The 22,060-nt window shown below is 38.3% G+C and overlaps 1 protein-coding gene across 12 annotated transcripts in view; it reads left to right on the forward strand.

Moving 5' to 3' along the window:
* The window catches only part of DDHD1 (DDHD domain containing 1), an 88,017-nt gene that overhangs the window by 52,522 nt on the left and 13,435 nt on the right, over positions 1-22,060 (forward strand). For all 12 annotated transcript variants that reach the window (XM_080668717.1, XM_080668714.1, XM_080668710.1 and 9 more), the window contains 4 exons: positions 3,235-3,341; positions 14,483-14,745; positions 16,333-16,408; positions 21,173-21,322. In XM_080668717.1, coding sequence (XP_080524843.1) covers positions 3,235-3,341; positions 14,483-14,745; positions 16,333-16,408; positions 21,173-21,322 — 596 coding nt within the window. The remainder of the gene's footprint in view (positions 1-3,234; positions 3,342-14,482; positions 14,746-16,332; positions 16,409-21,172; positions 21,323-22,060) is intronic.

Genomic DNA, 22,060 nt, shown 5'->3' on the forward strand with positions numbered 1-22,060 from the left:
CACAAGACTCCCCCTCACTTCAGATGCCAATCACAAGTCCCAGATTGATGCCTGCTATAAATTGGGGGAGGGGGGGAGGTCCTATGACCCCATCCTGAGGTTTAATTTACTAGATCTGCTTAAAAAAATTCAGGAAACATTTACTTATATTTACTGGTCTAAAGGATATTACAAAGAATATAGATGGCCCTAGCCAGTTTGGTTCAGTGGATAGAGCATTGGCCTGCAGACTGAAGGGTCTTGGCTTGATTCTGGTCAAGGGCACATACATCAGTTGCAGGGTCCATTCCCACCCCTGGTAGGGGCACGTGTAGGAGGCAACCAATCAATGTGTTTCTCTCACATCAATGTTTCTCTCTCTCTCCTCCTCCTCTTCCACTCTCTCTAAAAATCAATGGGAAATAATCCTCAGGTAAGGATTAACAAAAATACACACACACACACACACACACACACACACACACACACACACACACACATATATATATATTTTTTCACCTATCTGGAAGTTCTCCAGTCCCTGTTGTTTAGGGGTTTTATGGAGGTTCCATTATGTAGACATAATTGATTAACTAAATTGGCTGTTGATGATTAACTCAATAGACAGAAACTTCAACCTCTACTTACATGGTTGGTTCCTCTGGCAACCAGCCCCATCTTCCAAGAGTCACCTCATTAGCATAAGCTTAAGTATAGTTGAAAGAGGCTTATTATTATTATGAATAATAAAAGACATACCGGTCACCCCTATCACTCAGGAAATTACAAGGGTTTTAGGAATCTTGAGCTAGAAACCAGGGACAAAAACTATAAATATATGTTTGTTATTATACACAGTCTCACAGAAGCCAGTCTCAAAGTTTACATACTTATGCTGCATTTATGTGGCATACTGGAAAAGGCAAAACTATAGGGACAGAGAACAGATCAGTGGATGCCAGGGTTTACGGGAAGGCTAGGGTTTGAATTAAAAAGGGCAGCATGTGGGAGTTTTTTAAGGTGATTAAACAGTTCTGTATCCTAATCATGGTGATAGTTATGTAAAACCACATATGCATTAAAACTAAGAGTTATTTGCCTTAGCCAGTTTGATTCAATGGATAGAGCATTGGCCTACAGACTGAAGGGTCCCATGTTCAATTCCAGGCAAGGGCATGTACCTCTATTGCAGGCTTGATCTGTGGGAGAGGCAACCAATCAATGTGCCTTTCTCACATCAGTGTTTTCCCCTCTCTGTTTCTCCCCCTCCCTTCCACTCTCTCTAAAAAAGGAGTCAATGGAAAAATATCCTCGGGTGAGGATTAACAATAATAACCACCAAAAACCCAAAAGTTGTTTTTACTGTTTGTAAATTTTTAAATAATGATAAAAGGTATTTACCTATAGCAAACATCGTTTTTTTAAGTTCCTAGAAATAAATCTAATAAAATATGTACATTTATATTAAAAATGAAAAAACTGTTACAAGATATTAAATACAAGTTAAATAAATGTAAAGATAATTTTCTTAGATTACATAACTCAATATCTTAGAGTTGTTAATTTTCCTAAATTGATTTATAGATTTCATGCACTTGTAATCAAAATCCTAATAGAGTTTTTCCTGAAACTTTACAAACTGATTCTAAAATTATTATAGAAGAGCAAAGGTTCCAAAATAACCAAGATACAGAACAAGAGGGGATGAGGGGAGTCATGTTGGCACAAGGATAGGCTAGTGCACTAGACTAGAGACTCCGGAAAACAGACCTGCATTTAGTTAGAAAACAAACCTGATATATGACTGAGCTGATATTATAGATCATTGGTGAAAGGATGGCCTATTTCATAAATGGTACTTGGTAACTGGTTATTCTTTGAGAGGAGAGGGGAGTAAAAACAATCCCTACCTCACATTCCAAATGGATCAAATATATGTGAAAGTATTAGAAAAATATAGGATTGTATCTCCTTAAGACAGGAAAACATAACTACAAAGTAACATGGATAAACTTGATTAAAATTATCTCAGTTGACATAAAGAATGAAAGACAAACCACAAAATGAGAAAAGAGGTTGCAACAGAGCAACAGATATAGCCACCAAAGTTTTAATATCCAGAATAAAAAAGAGAGCACTTAAAGAGATTATGTATATACAATATGTATATGTTTTATATGTTAATATTTTAAAATATTTTATATACTATATATAATATGCATCTCACTAGTGTAGTAATAAAGGAAATGCAAATTAAAACCACAGTAAAATACATTGACACCCATCAGTTTAGCAAAAATTTAAGGTGAGGCTGTGTAGCAGTGAGGATTCTCATTCACTGTTGTTGGGAATGTAAATTGGTACTATCACGTTGGGAGTTTGACAGTTTGACATTATCTTGTAAAGTCAAATGTGTATGTGCCCTATGACACAGCAGTTTCACTCTGAGATATGTATACCCTAAGGAAAATCTTACACATGTGCACCAGGAAACATAAAACAGTGTTGTTAGGAGCATAGAATTTCTTTGTATTTCTATAAGAAATGCAAATTTTTCTGCATCTCTAATTATCTTATTAAGCGTTTAATAGAATAGTCTCCCCATGGTAGAATTTCCATAAGTTAGCTGTAACTCATTTGCAATACAGTTTATGTAACAGTTTTTTTTTCCAAAGTAACTTACACCACCTTTATCTTGTTTATTGCAGCTGCCCATTGCCGATATGCCTTTGTGCATATTTTTAATTTGACAGCTCTTCCTCATAGAATCTTTATTTTACTAAAAATAGATAAATGTAAAGTGTAAAGAAACTTTTTCATTTGTTGCTGGTTTGCCACCAGTGCCACTAGGCATTCCACATGGGTATTGCCAGGCCCTGTGCATAGTCCAAAACAGAAAAGGAGGTATAGAAAGAGTGAGATCGTGTCCCTTAACACCTGTTTCAGGAATAGAGATGGCCTGGTTTGCTCTGGGTACCCCTGAATATCATGCAAACGCCAATACAGAAAATGGTCAGGCTTCATAGATTTGACAATGGCCTTCATCCTTTAATGTTCTTTCTCTTCCCCTTTTTGTCTTTTTTTTTTCTTGCTATATTTTGCAAGAAGGAAAAGATCATTAGATCCAAAACTAGTCTTGCATATTGAAATGTTAACTTAAAGAGCTGTGATTTCAGAGAATGTAATTTTTTTCACAGTTTATTTTTCCCCGAAGACAGATATCTTCTTTAAGTTTGTTTGTTTGTTTGTTTGTAGACACTGTTGATTCCATTACTCCTGACAAAGTACGAGGTTTAAGGGATATGTTGAACAGCAGTGCAATGGACATAATGTATTATACTAGCCCACTTTATAGAGATGAAGTAAGTATAATGATTATCTTATTGCTGTTGGGTATGTTTTAGAGTGATAGGGTATATGTCCTGAATTTTAATATTTTATGCTTTTTTTTTTTTTACAAACAAGTGTGAAATTACAGGAATCCATTAATCTATAAATAGCCTGTATTAATAGTGAATTTGAACATCTTCAGACTTTATATTAGTACCTTTAATAAAATGAATAATCTTGGAAGTAGAAGATTGTTTAGAAAACAGCTCTCTGAAAAATACAGTTTTCATAAATCTGATTAATTATATCTGTGATTGTTGTCCTTACAAAAGAGTTTTAGAAAGAAATTTCCTTCAAATTATATGTATAAAAGCCTAAGTGACATTCACCCAGTAGCTATGATGCGCACTGACCACCAGGGGGCAGATGCTCAATGCACAGACATGGAAACATTGAACAGACTGATGAATCTCAGAGGAACTGGTGAGGGGGAGGTTTGGGCGGGAAGAGATTAACCAAAGATCTTATATGCATACTAGAGGCCCACTGCATGGATTTGTGCACCAGTGGGGTCCCTCAGCCTGGCCTGCGGAAATCAGGCCGAAACCAGCAGTCCGACATCCCCCGAGGGATCCCAGATTGTGAGAGGGTGCAGGCCAGGCCAAGGGACCCCACTGGTGCACAAATCCGTGCACCAGGCCTCTAGTTTGTATATAACAGACTTGCTTTTATTGGCGTGTCTATAGTAGATTCATATAGTTAAATGGTAATGTTACTTATGTAACACAAAAGGTAACCCTAAAGTGGATGAGGGCTGAAAATTTATTTAGAGGGATGAGAGAATCTCTGCCAGTGCATTTTCACTTTATTGGTAAGAGAAAAAGAATTATGTTTCATAGGCATAACCTTGTTAATTATCTAACATGTATTAACTTGTTTAATCCTGCTTAGAACCCTATGAAGTAGATATGATTGTATCCTCATCTGAAGGATGGAGAAAGGGATGCAAGGAGTAATTACCAGTAGAGCTGCTCTGTACTGCTCCAAGACAACCCATTTCTGATTTTGTTCATTAGAAGTCATTCCCTGACTTCATCCAGGATATGCTTTACATAGATAGCTACAGAAGTACGTTTGGTTAGTTACCACAGAAACTTCCTTCTCTTCTGGCTGCCATCTCCTTAGGATTTTTTTTTTTTCATTCCTCTTTCTATATCCCCTCATTGCCATACACCAGTGGTCGGCAAACCACGACTCGCGAGCCACATGCGGCTCTTTGGCCCCTTGAGTGTGGCTCTTCCACAAAATACCATGGCCTGGGCAAGTCTATTTTGAAGAAGTGGTGTTAGAAGAAGTTTAAGTTTAAAAAATTTGACTCTCAAAAGAAATTTCAATCGTTGTACTGTTGATATTTGGCTCTGTTGACTAATGAGTTTGCCGACCACTGCCATACACCAATATTGGGCAAGGTCTGCCTTGATCTGATTAAAATAGTAAAAGAACCTATAAGGAGAACTGCTATTTGGGCCCTAATTCTAGCCAGCCAAGGACAGCTTAGTTGGTGAAGTATAATACTAACAATATATATGTTCATAGTTCTTTATTGTGTCTACTGGGCCCTAAAGCTTAGGAAATTGTACTATAGTATTGCAAGTGAAACCAGTGGGGCCGAGGAGCAGAAATGGCTGATCTGCATGGATTTGTGCACTGGTGGGGTCCCTCGGCCTGGCCTGCGGAAATCGGGCCGAAACCAGCAGTCCGACATCCCCCGAGGGATCCCAGATTGTGAGAGGGTGCAGGCCAGGCCAAGGGACCCCACTGGTGCACAAATCTGTGCACCAAGCCTCTAGTTTGTATATAACAGACTTGCTTTTATTGCGTGTCTATAGTAGTGTCTACACACACACACACACACACACACACACATACATATATCTTACAAACACACACACACGTATCATTGGTAGTACTCCTAAGAAGGTATCCTGAATGTTCAGACTAAAATGTACTGAAATGAGTCCCCAAAATAATATTAAGGGTTTTTTGTTTTTCAAGCTGACATTAATAGCAACAAAGCTGGAAAGAAAAAAGTGTCAGACTCAAAACTCTGGCCATTGGCTAATGATGACTAAGAAAGTGGTCACTTCTATTTTGCTCTTATAATCTTTAAAGTTAATTATCCTCAGAATGGAATTAAATGAAACAGATATTTAATAGGAAGAGGGAAATGGAAAGAGAACACCCAGTGTTTTAAATTAGTTTTTTATTCAGTTGAATTTCATGGAAAAGCACTCAGAACTTGTGACTGAGATTCATCAGCAATCTTTAGCAGTGTTTCCTGTATATTCCTAATAAGATGAATTACTTGGGCCCTACCCGGTTTGGCTCAGTAGACAGAGTGTTGGCCTGCAGACTGAAGGGTCCCTGGTTCGATTCCAGGGGGCGTGCAGGAGGCAGCTGATCAATGATCAATGTTTCTATCTCTCTCTCCCCCTCCCTTCCTCTCTGAAATCAATAAAATATATTTTTAAAAAATATATTAATCACTTGGGGTGCTCATTAAAAATGCAGGCATAAAAGAACCCCCTGGGGGAACCTTGGAATTTGGGCTATTAATGTGAATTTATGATTTGAAAATATGTGGGTGTGTATAGATATTATCTATATACTAGAGACCCGGTGCATGAAATTTGTGCATGAGGGGGAGGTCCCTCAGCCCGGTCTGCACTCTCTTGCAATCGGGATCCCTCTTGCAATCTGGGACTGCTGGCTCCTAACTGCTGGCCTGCCTGATCGCCCCTAACCACTCGCCTGCCTGCCTGATCACTCCTAACTGCTCGCCTGCCTGCCTGATCACCCCTAATCACTCACCTATCTACCTGATCGCCCCTTACTGCTCGCCTGCCTGCCTGATCACTCCTAACTGCTCACCTGCCTGCCTGATCACCCCAATCACTCACCTATCTACCTGATCGCCCCTGACCACCTCTGCCTCAGCCCTTGCCACCGTGGCTTCATCCGGAATGACGTCTGGAAGGTCATTTGGCTGTCTGGTCTAATTAGCATATTACACTTTTATTATTATAGATTTAAGTGTATATTGTTTATACCTGCACATATTTCCTACATCTGTTCACTGCAAGGGCCAAGGAGCTAACATTCCAATCTAATGAGCACACCTAGTACTCAGATCTTTGCCCCTAGTATTCCCCACCAAGAAGAGCTAGAGTTAGTTACTTGGAAAAAATGGCTGGTTCTAGGGCTGGGACAGGATAGGTACAGGTCAAAGCTAAAAACAACTTGTTATGACAAAAAGTAAGAAAATGTTCAGAAAAATGATGGGGCAGGTCACAAGGTCAGGAGTCAAATTTTAAAAAGCAGGTCCCGCCCTGGCTGGTTTGACTCAGTGGGTAGAGCTCGGCCTGTGAGCTGAAGGGTCCCAGATTCGATTTCGGTCAAAGACACATTCCCGGGTTGTGGGCTTGATCCCCAATAGGGAGCATGCAGGAGGCAGCCAATCAATGATTCTCTCTCATCATTGATGTTCTGTTTCTCTCCCCCTCTCCCTTGCTCTCTGAAATCAATAAAAATAAAATCAATTAAATTTTTTAAAAAAGCAGATCCCACTGGCCATATCTGGAACAACTTGAGCACAAAATAAATTATTACTTATCGTAAGGAATTAATAGTACTTTTAATACAGAATTATAATAAAGATAATGTAATAAGGGAATTATAAATCATTGAGAAATTTGTAAGTTATTATCAATTACAAATAGTTAAACAAACAGGGTAAGGGAGGTCCTTTGCTTACAGTAGAATGCCACAGGCTTACTGTTAAATGTGGAGGGAATGCTGGAGTTGTAAAATCCTCAATTTACAGCTATCATGGTAGGATCAAATAAGAATGGTCTGGGCAAGAATCATAAATGAAGGCTAAATTAAGGACAAGTTTTAATGAGAACAGGATGTTTGCATGGTCTTAATGTATATTCTCACAGACTGCCTTATGAGTTAAAAAATGAGAAAAGGTATAGAGTGGGGAAATCAGGGAACACCTTTAATGGGTGTCACTGAGGGACACTCAGGACACATCATTTATGCAGTATACCAGTCCTGAGGAAACACCAGGCAAACACAAAAGGAGGATGTTCTAATTAAAAAGTAGGATGGGCCGAAACCGGTTTGGCTCAGTGGATAGAGCGTTGGCCTGCGGACTGAAGGGTCCCGGGTTCGATTCCGGTCAAGGGCACGTACCTTGGTTGCGGGCACATCCCCAGTAGGGGGTGTGCAGGAGGCAGCTGATCGATGTTTCTCTCTCATTGATGTTTCTAGCTCTCTATCCCTCTCCATTCCTCTCTGTAAAATATCAATAAAATATATTTAAAAAAAAAGTAGGATGGGATTGTGTTCTTTCCAAATGTCACTATTATAAAAGACAAAGAATGGCTGTGGAAAATGTTCCAGTCTAAAGGAGGCAAAAGAGACCTGATAGCTAAATACATCTCATTCTGCACTCATTAGGGTAAAATGCTACAAAGGATTTGTTAAATCAACTGACAAAATTTAAATGTGAATATTTGATTACATGAAATATTTTATCAAAGTAAATTTATGAAGTTGATAAGTACAATATTCCTAGTCTTAGGAAATATACACTGGAGTTTTAGGGGTAGAGGACCTTGACATCTATAATATATCCTCAGATGTATTTTTTAAAAGTGTAAATGTGTGTGTGTGTGTGTGTGTGTGTGTGTGTGTGTGTGTGTGTGTTATAGAAACAGAACAAATGATAAAATAGGCTAAAATGCTAATGATAGATGAATCTTGGGTGAAAGGTATATGGATGAGCATTGTACTATTTTTTTTTTTGCAACATCTTATGAATTTGAAATTATTCTCAAATAAAATGTTAAGAAAATGACTAAAAGTTTCCCAGGTCCCTTCCCTGGCAATTGACTGGAAGTCACTGGATCTGAGGTAGAGCCTGTGTATTTGATTTGTGTTTTGAACACTTCCCCAGGTGATAGCATCAGAGAAGTTTGGGAAACATTGCTAAGGCTGTGTGAAGAGTGAAAGAAAACAAGAAAAACATAGTGAGAAGTGGTCAAAAATTGTTCTTAATTTTAAAAGAAAAAACTCATTCTGCAAATCAAAGTCCATTTAGTACAAGGTTGGTGTTAGGCAGTATTTTAGAATAAATTATTCCTCAACAGCCTATGTTTTCTTAAGGAAGTTGTGATAGATAACAGCCAGCAGTTCTTTAGGATTCATTCCTGCCTAGCCTATTGAATGAACCTTATTAGGTTAATTGGTAGGCATATGAAAACCTTTTTCCCCTTCCTCTCTCAGCCTTTGGAATCAAATAGATACAGATTCAAAACCTGCCACTTAACTAGCTATGTGACCGTATCCCATTTCTCACTTTTTTAGCTTCCTCACTTATAAAATGGACATAAAACACTTACTAGATAATGGTTGCCATGAGGATTAAAGATATACAGGGTGAGGCAAAAGTAGGTTTACAGTCGTTCATAGAAAATAACACAATCTATCCTAATATATAAAAACCCAGGGTCCATAATTACCGACTGATGGCTCAACCAAACACCGGAAGTCAGTCCTGCAGTCAGTGTTGGGCTGCTGTGGAGACCCAGCACTGACTGCCAAGGGGGCTGTAGATCAGGCCCAAAGAGACGCTTGAAGAGAGAGAGGCAGGGTCTGATCCACAGCCTCCATGGCAGCTGTTGATCAGCCATTGCCTCTCTCTTTCTCTCCGGACTTCGCCAGCAGCTGCACCTCTGTTTCTCTCCGGGCCTCCACGGGGGCTGCTGATCAGGCCCGGAGATAGGCCCAGAGATGCTGACTGGCATAGAAACCAACCAATCAGGACCAAATCTGGGTGAACTGTGAGGAGCCAATGGCTGCCTAGGAGGTGGATCTTTTGACGCTGTCTGGCGTAGAAACCGATGAATCAGAACCAAATCTGGGTGAACTGTGAGGAGCCAATGGATGTCTAGGAGGCGGAGCTTTTGATGCTGACTGGCATAGAAACCGACCAATCAGAACCAAATTGGCTGTCAGAAGGGCAGTTGGAGATGAGATCAGGCTGGCAGGGAGGGCACTTAGAAGCAATCAGGCTGGCAGGGGAGAGCAGTTAGGGGTGAAATCAGGCTGGCAGGGGAGAGCAGTTAGGGGTGAAATCAGGCCGGCAGGGGAGGGCAGTTGTGGGCAATCAGGCCAGCAGGGGAGGGCAGTTAGGGGCGACCAGGATAGCAGGGGAGGGCAGTTGGGGGGCAACCGGGCCAGCAGGGGAGGGCAGTTAGGGGTGACGGGGACAGAAGGGGAGGGAAGTTGGGAGTGACCAGGCCTGCAGGGGAGGACAGTTAGGGGCAATCGGCCCAACAGGGGAGCAGTTAGGCATCAAACAGGCTGGCAGGAGAGTGGTTAGGGGGTGATCAGGCTGGCAGGTAGAAGCGGTTAGGCCAATCAGGCAGGCAGGCAGGCAGGCGAGCGATTGGGAGCCAGCATTCCTGGATTGTGAGAGGGATGTCTGACTGCCCATTTAGGCCTGATCCCAAATGGGCAGTTGGACATCCCTCGAGGGGTCCCAGATTGGAGAGGGTGCAGGCTGGGCTGAGGGACACACACCCCCATGCACCGGGCCTCTAGTTAATAAGTAATAATCTAAGAATAAACTATGTGCTTCACATACTCAAAACTGTAAACCTACTTTTGCCCCACCCAGTATAATTTTTTTGTCCTTAGATTTTCATCTTGTGATTGTGTATCTCTATTTCAAGGGCTACCATTTTTTTAAAAAAGGAATAGAACTGTTTTGTTTGTTTGGTTTTTTTAATCTTTACCTGAGGATATTTTTTCTATTGATCTTCAGGGAGAGAGAGAGAAACATGGAAATGAGAAAGAAACATTAACTGGTTGCCTCCTCCATGCATCTTGACCAGGACCAGGGATCAAACCTGCAAAGTGAGGTATATGCCCTTGACTGGGAATCGAACCCTTTGGTCTGTGGACTAATGCTCTAACCACTGAGCAACCAACCAGGGCTAGACTTATGTGTTTTTTTGTGTGTGTGTTTTTTTTTTGTTGTTTTTTTAATATATTTTATTGATCTTTTACAGAGAGGAAGGGAAAGGGATAGAGAGTTAGAAACATCGATGAGAGAGAAACATCGACCAGCTGCCTCCTGCACACCCCCTACTGGGGATGTGCCCGCAACCAAGGTACATGCCCTTGACCAGAATCAAACCTGGGACCCTTGAGTCCGCAGACCGACGCTCTATCCACTGAGCCAAACCAGTTAGGGCTAGACTTATGTTTTTTAACTCTAGAAATAAGTGAAATTAGTATCAGAGAATAGAAAATATGGAAAGGTCTAGCCGGTGTGGCTTAATGGTTAGAGCATCAACCTGCACATCCAAGGGTCTTGGGTTCAACTCTGGTCAAGGACATGTACCTGGGTTGCAGATTCGATCCCCGGCCCCGGTAGGGGCAAGTGTGAGAGGCAGCTAATCAATGTGTCTCTCTCACATTAGTGTTTCTCTCCTCCTCACCCTCCTACTCTATCAATGGAAAATATATTCTCAGGTGAGTATTAATCAAAAAAAAAAGAAAGAAAATATGGAAAGGAGCACACTTGTTTACTAATGAAGGACTCTGTAATAACTAAAGCTGCCTTTAAAAAATAAAAGTATCACAAGGTAAACAAAAATTGCATATAATGTGAAGTGATGGGTTTTAACTAAACTTTATTGTGTTGATCATTTAACAATATATACATATCTCAAATCATGTTGTATGCCTTAAACTTATATAATGTTATATGTCAATTATATCTCAATAAAACGGGGAAAAATGTTTTTAAATAGAAGTGACCACTGTAGAGTAGAGATACTTATTGGGGTGGATGCTGAACAGCTTATCAGGAGTGCTACTGAAGGGACTCCTCCCTTCACCACAGTTTAAATTAGCTCATCTCCAAGGTTCCTCTTCACTCAAGATTCTGAGGTGCTCATGGGAGGATTCTAACTCATAATTGTGCAAATAATCACTAAAAAAACATGGTTAGAGAAAAAGTGTTGTGTATAAATTAGTACTTCTCGGGTTACACTTTCTGAGAACCAGTTTCTAAAACAGAACTAATATCAGACTTTCAAAATATTATTAAAGAGCCCTTGGCCCTTACTTCAGTCTTAAATAAAGTAACGTGAAAAATCAGAGACAACTGTATTTCTTGCACACAACTGAACTCTCTTTTCAATAGCATTTAAAAATGAAGAATTATAAAAAAATTGTTATGGCAGTATCTTGTCATTGTTATTTGAAAATTGTTTAATTGAATTCTATTGTAATTAAGAAAATTATAGTTTTATTTTAAAAAGAAATTTGTTTAATTGATATATGTAACTAAAACTGTCTAAATAATTTTTTCTCATTAAAATATCCTGAAGCAGCCGAAACCGGTTTGGCTCAGTGGATAGAGCGTCGGCCTGCGGACTGAAGGGTCCCGGGTTCGATTTCGGTCAAGGGCATGTACCTTGGCTGCGGGCACATCCCCAGTGCGAGGTGTGCAGGAGGCAGCTGATCGATGTTTCTCTCTCATCGATGTTTCTAGCTTTCTATCCCTCTCCCTTCCTCTCTGTAAAAATATCAATAAAATATATTTAAAAAAAAAAATATATATATATATATATATCCTGAAGCAGGGAGGACAAAGGATTAGTTATAGTCGTCAGCCATATTTTATGTGTTTGGATTTTCTCTTAAAAATGCTGGGGTTGCCGAGACCGGTTTGGCTCAGTGGATAGAGCGTCGGCCTGCGGATTGAAGCGTCCCGGGTTCAATTCCGGTCAAGGGCATGTACCTTGGTTGCGGGCACATCCCCAGTAGGGGGTGTGCAGGAGGCAGCTGGTCGATGTTTCTCTCTCATCAATGTTTCTAACTCTCTATCCCTCTCCCTTCCTCTCTGTAAAAAATCAATAAAATATATTAAAAATAAATAAATAAAATAAAAATAAAAATGCTGGGGTTGCCGAAACCCGTTTGGCTCAGTGGATAGAGCATCAGCCTGCGGACTGAAAGGTCTCAGGTTCGATTTCGGTCAAGGGCACGTACCTTGGTTGCGGGCACATCCCCAGTGGGAGGTGTGCAGGAGGCAGATGATCGATGTTTCTCTCTCATCGATGTTTCTGACTCTATCCCTCTCCCTTCCTCCCTGTAAAATATCAATAAAATATTTTTTAAAAAAATGCTGGGGTTTTTCCTTTTGGATTGATTTTCTTCATAAATTTTAACTTTAGGACAGTGGTTAATGAGATTTAGAAACTCTTTTAAGCTTTGGAAAGGCCATCTAATGCCTACTTTGTAAAGGGTTAGCTGACTTAATTAGATAATATTGTAGAGTTAATAAAATTAAGATTATAGGATATATCATTAATCTTGGTCCAGATGTCCCAAATGAATATACTTGGTCACAAAGGGATCCTAGCTAGGAGAATATAATTGGATCAGATAGGAAAAAGAAACCTAATTAGAAAAACCTAATCAGAGTTGACTTTTTGGATACAACAGAGAGATGGATTTCTTCTTTTGCTGCTAAGTGGGTGATTTATTAAAGCATGTAAAGAAGTTGGTATTTTAAAAAACAAACAGATTAAGTACCTTTTGCCAGAGTACTTAAGTATATATCTTTTAGAGTTTCTAGATTTACATGGTAATGAGTCTTAAAACCAGGCCTTCAAAAGTAAAAACTATTAACAAATGTTGCTTTTAAAGGAACTAATTTTCTCTAAACATTAGCTTTTTCTATGCCTTTAGATTGTAAATCAGGAAAATGATAAAAATTTTAAGAGTTTGTTGATATTCTTATCAAAGCCAAAGCATTATATTAGAACTAAAACATTACATTATAGCTCAGTTTGAACAGAGCATGTACTTTCATATCACACTGCCTACTCCTGAAACTATTTTGACTAGAATTACTTACAACCCATGTCTTAGAAGGCTTTTATATGCATTTGCCACCAAAGCAGTAATTCTGGGATGGAGCCTAGTAATATGTATTTAACAAGCCTTCCAAGTGATTCTGCTGCACATTGAAAGTTGGAGAACCATTGATTAAAGCATGAAATTCTTTTGCTCTTCCTCAGAAAAAAATCAAAATGTCCAATTAAAATAAAATGTTTGCGTTCCTCCCTAGAGAAAGGGTAGCTTATCATCCTTCCACATGCCACCAGCTCATCTTGTCCTTTTCTTCCTTCATTAGCTGAATATATTTCATCAGACCCAATACATGGTTCAGTAGCTTTAACCAAACACTCACTGTTGCTTGTAGAGCTTTTCCAATGGTCTTAGGCTCTACAGCAGTGGTTCTCAACCTGGGTCACGACCCACAGGTTGGGAACCGCTAGCAGCGTCGCCTAAGACCATCAGAAAACAGATATTTACATTACGATTCATAATAGTAGCAAAATTACAGTTATGAAGTAGCAATGAAAATAATTTTATGGTTGGGGGCGTCACCACAACATGAGGAACTGTATTAAAGGGTCGCGGCATTAGAATGGTTGAGAACCACTGCTAAACCTTAAAAAGCTCTGCTTTCCAGCCATGTAAAACAACTTTTTACTCGTATCTGTATTACCAACTTTTGGTAATTTTGGAATATCAAGTAGATGGATGTTAGCTTTTTCTTAATCATACAAGTGACATTTTACTCCATCCTTATCTAAATGCACAGTGTAATAATATATATACTATATTAATATACCTGTTATTGTAAGCTCAGTTAAGGCCTAAAAATTACAAGGTACAAAGATTTAGAATTGCATGTAAGTTGCAGTGAAGGAGAAATTTCCAGGGGCTCTTTGAAAATCTTACTGGAATCTTCGTGAACCTTTTTGGCTTAATGTATGGAACTGCTGGCTCATATAGCATGTTTAAGGATTATGAATGTATCTGTGTAATATCTGCCTTTATTCTTTAGTGATGATATGGATTATAATAATACATATCTTCATTTCCTGCAAGGTTTTAAGGCACCTGAGTTAATTTTAATAATCTAGGTATATTTGGCCAGTAATGTATGTTTAGAAATAGAGTTTATAGTATCAGTGATTACTCTAATATGATAATGTTCTCTTATTTCAAACAGCTAGTTAAAGGCCTTCAGCAAGAGCTGAATCGATTATATTCCCTTTTCTGTTCTCGGAATCCAGACTTTGAAGAAAAAGGGGGTAAAGTCTCAATAGTGTCACATTCACTGGGATGTGTAATCACTTATGACATAATGACTGGCTGGAATCCAGTTCGATTCTATGAACAGTTGATGCAGAAGGAAGACGAGTTGCCTGATGAAGAATGGATGAGCTATGAAGAACGACACCTTCTTGATGAACTCTACATAACAAAACGACGGTAAAATACCCTAGTCTCTTAAAAGAATTTAAAATGTCTTCATGGAGTTGCAGGACTTCTTAGGAGAAAACTTTAAGATTTTCACGATAAAGAAAAAATACATTGTTCAGGGTACAAAGATTACTAGATAACATGGCTAATCAAGGAGATACTGTTTTCATGCTAATTATATGCATTTTCCTCTAGCATAAAATAAATGGTTTTGTCATCTGCCTCTTTTTCTTTCTGTCTGTCCTTCACAATTTATTAGGAGTGAAATCTAAAACTTATTCCAAGCTGAGTCACTATGTAGAATCCTTTGTAGTTTTACTAATCTTAAAGATGTGCCCTTGCCTATCTTATTATTCTAGAAATAATTTTCTAGCCTTTTTTTTCCTTGGCAAATCTATTTTTGACAGATTTTATAATTATCTGATCACTTGTGGCCTTCTGGATATTATCTTTTAGTCTGTTACACCCCTCTCTTCATCTGTAGTTACATGTTCTTTCTTCTTTGTCCTTTTAGTAACTATTCAATCAATTTAATAAAACAGTGAAAAATCACTCATTTTGGTAGTTAGCATTATATAAAAATCACCAATTTATATAATACCCAGTTTTCACTCAGGAAGCCTTGGGTTTGTTTTAATCTTATGGAAGTTTAAGGGTTCTATATATAATCTTATTCAGTACCAGAGTAGATACATAAAGTTTACCGTGGCAAAATAATTAATAGTTTTGAAAGAAAATGTCATATTGACAAGCCTCAGAACAGCATTTTAGATAGAAAATCCAGTAAGAAAAAAAAAATTTTAACAGGCTTATAAAATGAATTGCACCCTTTTTTTAAACTTAGTTCTATTGTTTATTAAATGTAAGTAGATATGGAACATTTAATGGGGAAAATTGAAATAATCCAAATGTTCACTAGCAAAGAAGGGTTGAAAAAAACTATGGTTCGTTCATGAAATAGACAGTTACACAGTTGTTATAAAGATTAAAGTAGATTAGAAAGTAATGAAATAAAAAGATCTCTAAGATTCATTAAGTATAGAAAAAAGAAAGAACAATATATATGGTATGAACATTTGATGTGATTTTTTTAAGGTATATATATGTACATATGCTATTTTTATTGTTTTTCAGTTTTTTTGAGAGAGGGGAAGGGAGAGAGAGAGATAGAAACATCGATCGACTGCCTCCTGCACACCAGCTATTGGGGATCAAGCCCAAAACCCAGGCATGTGCTCTAACTTGAAATCTAACAGGGACATATTGGTTCATGAAATGAAGCTCAACCACTGAGCCACACCAGCCAGGCTATAGGTATGCTTTTATTTGCCTCACATTTTACTAGAGGAGCCACCAAAAAATACTACTAACGGCAGGTATTATAAAAAGTAGGAATACTTTTACTAATTATTTTATAAACTTGTATAGACTTTCTGTACTACAGCAGGTGCATTTATTAAATACTGTCATTAGGAATTGATTTTGAGGGATTAAATAATGGGTCTTTAATTCTTTAGACTTTAGTGAACTAGTGAGCATTTAATATTTATGAAATCATAAATACAAATGTGTACATAATTTTATACTGCTTCCTAGGCTGAGAGAAATAGAAGAAAGGCTAAATGGATTGAAGGCATCATCTATGACACAAATACCTGCCTTGAAATTTAAGGTAAGAAAAGACTGATGAGATTTTCATTATCTGTCTCACTTTTTTTCCAAACAGCATTTGCAGCATGACATTCAGTGAAATCTAAATTATTGTTCTTTCAAATTAATTTATTGAACACATATGTTGGACATTGCTAGTTTCTAGATTCTACAAAGAAAGTAATGGACAAGACAGTTCCCCAGCCCTTAGGATACGTAACACAGTGTTATTGGTGTTATTGGCAGTATGCAGAATGATGTATGTATGAAAAGGGGGTTTTAATTTTGGCTATAAAGGATTACAAGGGAATGACACTTATACTTGTTATCAATAAACTGAAATGTTGCCAAGTGGAGGAAAGGGAAAATGCTATTCTGTGTAAAAGAAAGAACATAAAGATATGGAGGGATATAATGTTAGTACCTCCAAGAAAAACGAAATAATCTCAAGTAGTGGGGGGGGGGAATAAGAGGCAGATCTGGGAAATATTTAGTAGTTAGAATTAACAAACCTTAGTGACCAGCTATTTGTGGGTGGTAAGAAAAATAAGTGGATGATTCTAAGAATGGAAAGCTGGCATTTCAATCAATGAAAAGTACGTAACCAAAGCACAAGATGACACACGTGGTTAGTTTTGGAGCAGGTTGAGCAAACCATTTGGGCTGTCATGGACAGGACTCAGGGCAAGCGGGCTGTGGAAGAGCTAGAAATAAAGAACTTATATTTGATATGTACAATGGGAAGCTTTTTAGGGTTTTTGAGCACCAGAATGGAGCTGTCAAAAACAAATCACAGGAACTTAACATACAGGTTAAGTAATGGAAAGATACAGAATTTTTTTAAATAGTAAGAATTTGGGGGAATGCTTTGTAAAGTATATGATTGTTTAACCACTGTGCTGTATACCTGAATCTAATACAAAATGATATTGCATGTAAACTGAGGATTTAAAAACAGTTTCACATTACTAGAAATTATGCACCGTAATTGTGTATCCTAATCTATATATATAAAAGACTAATAAGCAAAGTGTCCCCTCAGGAGTTTGGCCAGGAGAACGGGAGTTCAATCACACACTATGATGTGCGCTGACCACCAGGGGGCAGCGCAGAACATGGCGGGTGACCAGTGGCGGCGGCGGGGCTGAGGGAGTGAGGGAAGGAGGAGGCAGGGAGGCAGGGAACCTGATCGGCCCTGATCACCAGCCAGGCCTAAAGACCCTACCCATGCACGACTTTTGTGCACTGGGCCTCTAGTATAATATAAAGTCATATGTAGTCTAATAATATGGATTTTTAATTGCTATTTAATTACTCATAGAGGAAAAGTATAGAAATCTGAAGTTTAAAAAGGAATATCTGATGAATTGGCAAATTAATATTTAGGACTCCAGAGTTCTAATTTCTGTGCCTATTAATTAGCAGATTTACTTTCAGAACACAGGTGTTAGATCTATTATGGGTGACTACTGAACTTAATAGAAGAAAAACATAGATATTGACAAACTTTGGTCTGGAGAGTGGGAAACTTTGATTCTGATCATGAGGCTTTGCCACTAACTAGTTTTGTAACATTAGCCAAATCATTAAACATCTCTGAATTCATCTGTTTAGTCATCTCCGGACAAGGAGGATAGACTAAATGTCTAAAACTCTTTTTCATCTTTAAAATTCTTTGATGGATGTAGATATCACTAAAGCAGTCATTAGTCTTCTCTGAGAATATTCCTTTATTTGTCTATCAAACTGCTGACCAATCATAAAGAAAGAAAAGTTGTTTATTCCATGAATTGAACCATTTAACAAACATTTGTGATGTGTCTGACCAATGCATAAAGCATTTTGCTATGGTATTCATGTGTGCATCTGTGTATATCAACTAGAAAGGATTTACATAGCTTTGTCTTCTAGCTCTACTATTTTTTTTTAATTTTAATATATTTTTATTGATTTCAGAGAGAGGGAGGGAAGAAGGAATAGAGATATCAATGATGAGAGAATCATTTATCAGTTACCTCATGCACGCCCCCTACTGGGGATCAAGCCCACAACCCAGGCATACTTTATTTTTCTTTCTTTATAGAAGAAACTAGTGTCCTGGTGCATGGATCTGTGCACATGGAAAGAAAATTAGTTAGAAGAAATATTTTAATATCACTGTTCGCATCTTGCTTATGAGAAGAAAATAGGATTCTACCAAATCTCCTATCTCCAGGACTTCTGTGAGGATCAAATGAAATGAAGCACAGGAAAACGCTTCATAAACATTTGGTTAAACTGTAAAATGTTTGCACCTGGCTATAAAGCAAGTTGGGTTCCTGGGCTGAAGAAACTCCAAAGATGCTAGTTGCTAGGGAGAGGAAGCCAGGCGTTGCTACATGATGTCATTACCTGGCGCCCACAGCCACCGTTTTCAGGCTGGGCTGGGCTGGGTGTCGCATTTTGTGCCATGGGGTCTTGGCAGCATTGGCTGTGATTTGGGGTCGCTCCAGGGTGGTGACAGGGCCTGTGTCCCACTTGGGGGAAGCCAAGTGTTGGTTTGTTGGCGCCAGGTCCATGGTGCCATTTATTTTTAAATGGCCAGTGCGTGTCATGGCAGCTCCTGTGTTGAGCATCTGCCCCCTGGTGGTCAATGAGCATCATAGCTACCAGTTGGATGGATATACACTTAACCTTTTATATATATAGATGACCTTGATTTTTTTTTTCAGAAATTGATGCTTTTATCTCTGTTACTCTGATTTTAAATGCTTTTTCTTACATTTTTAATTTTTCTTAACACAAGTTAATTTTCTTCAGCCTTCAATTCCTTAGAAACGAATGAAAACAAAAACTTTCTCAAATTTCCTTTAACATAAAGGTATCATTTCAAAATACATATTTATTCATATATATTTTTTTCATTTGGAGAAAAAGAAGAATCACTCCAGAGGCTTTGTGGGAAGGGATTAAAGATAATATAAAATTGAAGGCAGGGACACCGTTATAGTCTAGTCCAGATGAGAGGAGATGAAGTGAAATGTTAGAATCTGTTGGAATGACTTCCTCATAGTTCTATCTAAAGCCATTTTATTCTGTGCACTTCCTAAGCAGTCTTTTTTTTAAAAAAATATATTTTTATTGATTTCAGAGAGGAAGGGAGAGGGAGAGAGAGATATAGAACATCAATGATGGGAGAGAATCATTGATTGGCTGCCTTCTGCATGCCTCCTACTGGGGATGTGCCCACAACCAAGGTACATGCCCTTGACCAGAATCGAACCTGGGACCCTTCAGTCCACAGGCCCGATGCTTTATCCACTGAGCCAAACCAGTTAGGGCTTCCTATGCAATCTTACCCATTCTTTTGGTTTTATACATCACTTTATAATGGCAAAAAATAGACTTGGATGGTGACATATCCAGTTCTATATCTCTTGTCCTAAATTCCAGCTACCTGTTAGAGATGTTACAGGTATCTCAGACGTTTTATGTCTTCACCCATTCGTGCTGACTCCACCCTGGCCCCTCATAGTTTCATTTGTGAATGGGACAGCTAGTCCTACCTGGGTTCAGATTATCTTTTGCCTAAACTCTTTCAATAATTTCCTACCTTGTCTCCAAATCACCAGCCTCTCAATTTTTGAATTTAAACTCCTAAAACATGGATCAAATCCTATTCTTCTTCACTACCTATAAAATAAATTAAGTCCAACTTTCTTAGTCAACAGCCAAGGTTTTATAACATTCTCTCACTCCAAGTTACATTTTCCCCACACCCAATTTTTCAACCATGTCGGACTATTTCTGTTCTCTAAATTAAACCAGGTTCTTTCCTGCCTCTGCTTTAGTTCATGTGGTTCCATCAGTTTGGAATATCCTTTTTTTAATCTTCAGTGACCCAACCCCAACTGTGGAAATTCTTTTCATCTTTTTGGCCCATGCAAATGCTTCCTTCTTTGTAAAGCCCTCAGAGTTGGAATTAATTATTCCTTTCTTTGTTCTTATATAGCAGCAATTTTCAACCAGTGTGCCATAAGAATTTTTAAAACATGTAATACCTGACTGTTTAGTCAGAGGCACTGACCTCTTTTCCTTTAGAATGCCAAATTAAAAAATCTCAACAGCCAAGAGAACAATAGCTGTCCAGTATGAATGAATCAAAATTATACCTTTTTTTGTCAGATCGGCAAAAAAATATAATTCATTTTTGGTATACCACAGAATTTTAGTAATTAGTTTATGTGTGCCATGAAATGAAAAAGGTTGCAAATCTCTGTCATATAGCATACTTTCCCTAACTTATGAATTTATTTTATTCTGCCATTCACACAAGATTATACACTCTGAGTGTAGAAGCTCTGCCTTTTTCATCTTTTTAAAAATTTATCTTTATTGTTGAAAGTATAACAGATGTTCCTCTTTTTCTCTCATTGCCATATTTGTCTTTATATCCTGCATAGAACCAAGTATGTTACTTCACACAAAATAGTAGTTTAATAAATCTTTGATTAGTGTGTAGAAACACAATGGAGTTAATTATCTTTCTTCTCATCATTCTCATTCTTCATTTTCTATTATATTGAAAGATATATTTGAAGGTGTTACTAGGAAGATAGTATAGAATAACTAATGATTAGCATATAGTTAACAAATAATGCAGATGCCATCTAGACAAAGCTCATAGAAAAAGACATACTTGAAGATAATTTTATTATTTGTATTTTACCATATGTTATATTGTGCTCAAATTCTGTTGAAAAACACTTCACCATTTTTTAAATTGTCAATGGCTTGAATATTTTAGGTTGAGAATTTCTTCTGCATGGGATCCCCACTAGCAGTATTTTTGGCATTGCGTGGCATTCGCCCAGGGAACACTGGAAGTCAAGACCATATTTTGCCCAGAGAGATTTGTAACCGGTTACTAAATATTTTTCATCCAACAGATCCAGTGGTGAGTTGCACATACAGACATTTTTCTCTCAATATTAAATTGTTCCTAAAAGAATCTATAAGAAATTTACTAGGTACTGAATTAATGAGAAAGAGTTCATTTATCTTTTGTATTTGCATAGGTTCATATTTTTAAGACATTTGTGTTTTGGATGATGTGGGACTCAAGAAGTAAAATACCTTAGAGATGACCTGTTTATGTTGTACTTATAGTAAAAGAATATAACGTAAAAATATTATCTTGATAACTAATACAAGGGATGAGAATCTTCTGTACTTCCAAACCATAACCAGTTGTAATACCAGTAACCTAGCAATCATAAATTTTGAGAATCCCACTTTAAATATTTTTTTCTCTAAAATATGCTACAATATTGAAATGTATGTGGTAGATCCCCTTAGAAGTGAAAATCCTATCTAATAAAAGTGTAATATGCAAATTGACCATCACTCCAACACACAAGATGGCTGCCCCCATGTGGACACAAGATGGCCACCACAAGATGGCCAGCAGGGGAGGGCAGTTGGGAGGGACCAGGTCTGCAAGGGAGGGCAGTTGTGGGTGATCAGGCCAGCAGGGGAGGGCAGTTGGGAGGGACCAGGTCTGCAAGGGAGGGCAGTTGTGGGTGATCAGGCCAGCAGAGGAGGGCAGTTGGGAGGGACCAGGCCTGCAAGGGAGGGCAGTTAGGGGTAACCAGGCCAGCAGAGGAGGGAAGTTGGGGGCGACCAGGCCTACAGG

Source organism: Plecotus auritus (genome assembly GCF_963455305.1).
Source record: "Plecotus auritus genome assembly, chromosome: 1".
In the NCBI taxonomy this organism is placed as follows: Eukaryota; Metazoa; Chordata; class Mammalia; order Chiroptera; family Vespertilionidae; genus Plecotus; species Plecotus auritus.